Genomic DNA, 5,253 nt, shown 5'->3' with positions numbered 1-5,253 from the left:
AGCTGCCCTTCAGGTCTGGAATTGAACCCACACCTGTGGCTTCCAGCCAAATAAAAGATAGGCATAAGAGTTGAACATGTACCTGAGATAGATACATCCCTTGGAGAGAACAGTCATGGGAGAAAGAAGGGCTGCTTATGCACAGGGAGACAGTTCAGGGAGCAGCAGTGCATAGAGGGATGGACATTGGGAAGAGGTAACTATGGGGAGGAAGTGGGAGGGGAGGCGTTGCATTGGGGGAAACTGTCAATGTCATCAGACAACGTGTATGTGAACTGCTATATGGAAAGTGAATTTGCTCTGTAAACTTTCACCCAAATCACATTTAAAAAAAAAAAAAAGCGGGGTTGCTACACATTGAAAATAAAATTCATTTGAATTGAAACTAACTTTCAGCGTTTCCATGAAAGACATACTAAACATCAAAATCAGGCTCTTAAGTACACTTTGCCAAGAATATTTGCCCTCTCTAACATTTGACTATGTAAATAGTTATTCTACTATTTTGCTGTGGCCCAGGTTATGAAAATAAAGCTGACTCACTAGATATTAAACAAAAGATATGAAGAGAAGACTGGTTTAAAATTGCTGTCACTCTGCAACAGTAAGAGGAAAATGCTTTTTGAAGGCCTTGTTAAATTCTCAAATATAATTTGAGTTGTTAAAAGTCCACGTTATGTGAAAGACAAGGTCTGTATATATGGTAAGTAGCAAATATAGTCAAATAGATCAAGTAATAGTAAGTTTTTAAAAGTACGCATTCCTAAAGATGATAAAGTCCTTAATTCTCACTTCTACCATAAGATTCACAGAATATAATTTCTATAGTTTTTAATCCTTTTTTTAAAAATAAACCTAAGTATGAATGGGAAAGATACTATGGATTCTTTTTGAAAGAATGGACCATACTAAACAAACCTTTTTTTTTCAAAATAATTCAATTGCTATATAATTACCTCTGTGCTAATATCATGATATTGAGTTGAAGCTGCCCCAAACTTGAGTCTGAGTTTTGTTACCAGTTGCTCAAAGTCGTTAACTTCAGTGAAGCGAAAAGCTGTTTTTCCTTTGATGCTAATGATGACAGATTTGCTGGAATGATTTGTCTTATCTACAGCTAAGACCTGAGGGTGAAAAACGTAAATAAATGAATTACAATTTTCCCTTATTGCTGATACTTTCAGGCAAAATGTGTTTGGCCTAATGTTTTGGGCTAAAAATTTTGGCCTGTGGTATGTTTTATTAAGAAATAGGCTTTGGATACTAGTTGCACCACTGATAAAAGCAACCACAGTGTAAGTTATTTCACTTCTCAAGGAAAAGGCTTAACTAAATGTCTGAGTGATCACGCTCCATTTTGAGTCATTCTAACCCTTTATTTTGTTTTTAAATTTTTTTTTCTACTTTCACTTTTAATTAGAACATCTCAGAAGTTAGTATTCTTATCTTGAAGAAGAATATTGAATTTTTCAAAATGATTTCTTTAAAATTACAAAAAGGATATTGCATATTGAGTTTTTAGTAATTTACAGAATTAAAGGTCATTTTACTCTGTAAATGATACTATTTTCAAACTAAAAGCTGATATGTAACCAAATTTACATTACCTCTCGTAACGGAATGATTACACTACATAGATTGCCATCCTGGCTAGCAAAGCAGATATAGTTTTCTGAAATGCACATTTTTCCATGAGTATTGAAGTGGCTAAATGGTACCCATAAGAAACACTCATGTACTTCTTTCAAAGTCTCTTCTTTGGGCAGCCTAAAAAAAGCATTAAATTGCTCACTGTGTGCTTGATTTTCCAGACCTCTGTAGAAAAGAAAAAAAAGGGGGGGCTCAAATAATGAATTCTCAAGTGTACACATGCCTATATTGATTCCTCTAAATGCACTGTAAAACAGATAGATTAAACATCAAATGCTATGTTCTTCAACAAATTACAAAATGGAAGAAACATTGATTCCTAACAAGCTCATTTTGCTTGTTGTTCTTCTTTCCAATTTCATTTTATTAGTAGATTAAAATATAAAAAAGTTAGAGATGATACAGATCTTAAAACCATCTGTTATGGGCTGATTTTCTAGAAGGCCATTATGATATTATTATATACTTATAATATGTGAATATGGCTAAAACCAATCGTGGCAAACAATAATTTTCATATCGGGTTACCAGAAAATCAAGAGAATTGCTCAGTTCAAGCAAAATAAAATAATAAAAATTTATGGCATCAAAATTTAGAAAGGAAGAATAGCCCATAAAAGAAGATATTAAAATTAAGTGAAACAAATATTTAAATGAATGCTTTAAAAATATCCAAAGTAAAGGCATGATGTAGCAACACTGCTTGCACAGAGTTGGGCACAGGATAGGTATTGATAAATACAGATGACTTGTTGACTGATACATAAATATACAAATAAAAAAGCAATTGCTTAAAACAGTACAATTATTTAGGGGCACTAAACACATGTGCTAAGCAGCAATGCCATCTGTAGGAGTAAGTAGATTATGCAAGTTCTATCTCAAATCCAACAAGGTTAAATCTAAATTCAGCCTTCTTGCACATCCTATTTGAATATATGATACTTCATCATGTCTTTCAAAATAATTCTGATAAATATGAGCCTCACTTAAATTGTAATTTAGTGGGCTGTTTCATGATTGTTTAAAAAGATGAGGTCTATTTATACAAAGGGATATAATATAACCCACGATATAATATTGTAAAAATATAATCTCATGATATAACACTGTAAGGAAAAAACGCAGAACACTATGTGTTGTTTAGTCCCATTCACATTTTTATGCAATATTTTTTTAATTCATGCATTAAAATCTTGGAAGGACATGCATGAAGCTTAACCATCATTATTATGCTTCTGTATTATTTGAATTGGAGCCCTGGTGGCACAGTGATTAAGCACTTGGCTGCTAACCAAAAGGTCAGTGGTTCAAACCCACCAGCCACTCATTGGGAGAAAGATGTTGCAATTTGCTTACTTAAAGACTACAGCCTAGGAAACCCTTTAAGGCAGTTCTACTCTGTCTTGTAATTAGGGTTGCTAAGAGTTTGAATCAAAGAGGTCTGGTGGTGCAGTGGTTAAAAGATTGGGCTCTTAGCCAAAACATTGGTGGTTCAAATTCATCAGTTGCTCCACAGGAGACTATAAAGTTTTACAACCTTGGAAACCCTATGGAGCAGTTCTATTCTGTCCTATAATGTCATATGAGTCAGAATTGATTCAATGACAATTTTTTCTTTTTTAAATGAGTTGGAATGGACTTGATGGCAGTGAATTTGGGCTTGGGGTTTTGGTATTATTTCAATTACAGAAGTAATATATGCTTGCAGAAACAGCAAGCAGAAGCAATAAAGACAATCCATTTCAGAAAAAAAGTCAATTGGAGACTGTGGTGTAGTAAATTACATTGTATGGCTTTTCTAGCCACAGTCTTTGTAACTCCCACTGGATTACTGGGTGGGACCATGGAATTTAAACTCCTGATTTTTAAAGTCATCCATCTGGGGTATTTCTGTGAGAGCAGCACAAAGTAATCTGGGAAAATTCACTCTCTCTCAGGTGTATAGAACTCTGATGTTGAGATTGGTTGGTTTTGCCACTCTGCCAGGCTCAAATTGAGCCCTCCTAGAGGCAGAAGGAATCTCACTGCTGGCTGAGAGAGACACCCACCTGAGAGAGATCCCCGGCTGAGAGAGAGAGCAGCAGTGGAACCAAGAGACAGAGCAGCAGGCTTACCTTGCCCACAGAGGCAGAGGCCAGAGAGGCCAAGGACCAGAGAGGCGTGCCTAAGGACACAGCAGAGGGGAGACTGTCTTGATTGAAGAACTGTATCCTGAGTGTGTTCCTAAACTTGAATTGTAGCCTGTTTCTTCCCTAATAAACCCCATAATCTGTGAGTTCTGTTGCCACTGCAGTGAATTATCAAACCCAGCAGAGAGGAGGCGGGTGCTGCGAGAGGGATGGTTAGTGCCAAGGTTGGTAAGAGGGCTGCAGGGTGGTGGCATGTCTGGCCCCATAGGTACAGGCCTTGGGCTGCTGATGGTGATTCTGTCTTCCTCTTGTGTAGTTAGAAGAGGTCAGAAGATGCCGCATTCCTGCCCCTTTAGCAGAGACTAAGTCTCAATAAATCATTGTTCTTTTTAACTTACTAGAAAAAAGAATTTAGATATATATGATTGCCAGTAGGCTCTCTTAAAAATGCATAGAAACAAAAATGGATTTACCATATCTCATTTAAATAAAGACTTACTAATGAATAACTCATTTATGCCTTTTTAGAGGATTTTTAAAATGGAAATACAATGGCTAAGAAAGGCTCTAATAGTATGTTTATGGTGGCCAATCAAGGAACAAACAAAAAAGAAATGCCCGACAGGAATATTACAAAAACAGGATTCCTAACCCTTATAGAATTCTATTTATAAATCATGCACACTGGAACATATTTTTTGTAATGAAGTGTAAAAAACTCACCTTACTGATCTCATTTCCAGAAAAGCAAGTTGGCTCACAAAGGAATACTTACAAATACAGATTTTTGGACTGGTTTAGGAATAGGCAAGAGGAACAACTGTATGCAATTAGGGCTATACAGTAATCACACAACCCTCCAGATCACTTGTTCTGGTCTACCCATAGGATTGCAGCTGAGGTTCATTCCTCTTACACTTTTCCATATCACCTACACCATTATCTTCCTTGCCAGAAGCTGCTTTCACTAGCTATTTCTGGAAACTCTTCTGTCCCCCTCCCCTTTCACATACTTATTTCAGTCAACTGTTCTGAATATTGAGCAGGATGAAAGGGCTCTGGTCAGTTTCAGCAAACCAAATATAGTGACAAACAGCCATCAGACAGATACTTCTGATGCAGGCACTAATAATGATTAAACACTTATACACTGCTTTATATTTTACAAAGTACTTTCACAAATGTTATATTACCCGTTTTTCACATTTGCCCTCCCAGGAAGATATGTGAGATGAGAAACTGAGGTACTGAAAGATTATAACTTGTCCAAGAGTTGCTCTACTCATTCTTAAGCCCATGCTCCACTGAATCCACTAACTGGTCTATTCATAAAAAATGATCCTACAGATAAATTACTTTAAAAATAAACAATAAACTTAATTTCAGAACTGAAACTATCTAGACTACTCAGAGAGAAATTTAGAGTTAACCTAACACACACACATACACACACGCACACACACAAAAAAAA

At 36.0% G+C, this 5,253-nt stretch overlaps 1 protein-coding gene across 1 annotated transcript in view; it reads right to left on the bottom strand.

Moving 5' to 3' along the window:
- Positions 1–5,253, bottom strand: part of TBC1D8B (TBC1 domain family member 8B) — a 122,637-nt gene that overhangs the window by 73,981 nt on the left and 43,403 nt on the right. Inside the window, exons 6-7 of the mRNA XM_007952407.2 lie at positions 1,608–1,815; positions 957–1,124 (exon numbers count right to left, since the gene is read on the bottom strand). Coding sequence (XP_007950598.1) covers positions 957–1,124; positions 1,608–1,815 — 376 coding nt within the window. The remainder of the gene's footprint in view (positions 1–956; positions 1,125–1,607; positions 1,816–5,253) is intronic.

Source organism: Orycteropus afer, unplaced genomic scaffold (assembly GCF_000298275.1).
Source record: "Orycteropus afer afer isolate SDZICR_OR568_19922 unplaced genomic scaffold, OryAfe1.0 scaffold00336, whole genome shotgun sequence".
In the NCBI taxonomy this organism is placed as follows: Eukaryota; Metazoa; Chordata; class Mammalia; order Tubulidentata; family Orycteropodidae; genus Orycteropus; species Orycteropus afer.
This window is presented reverse-complemented; position numbering and strand designations above follow the sequence as displayed.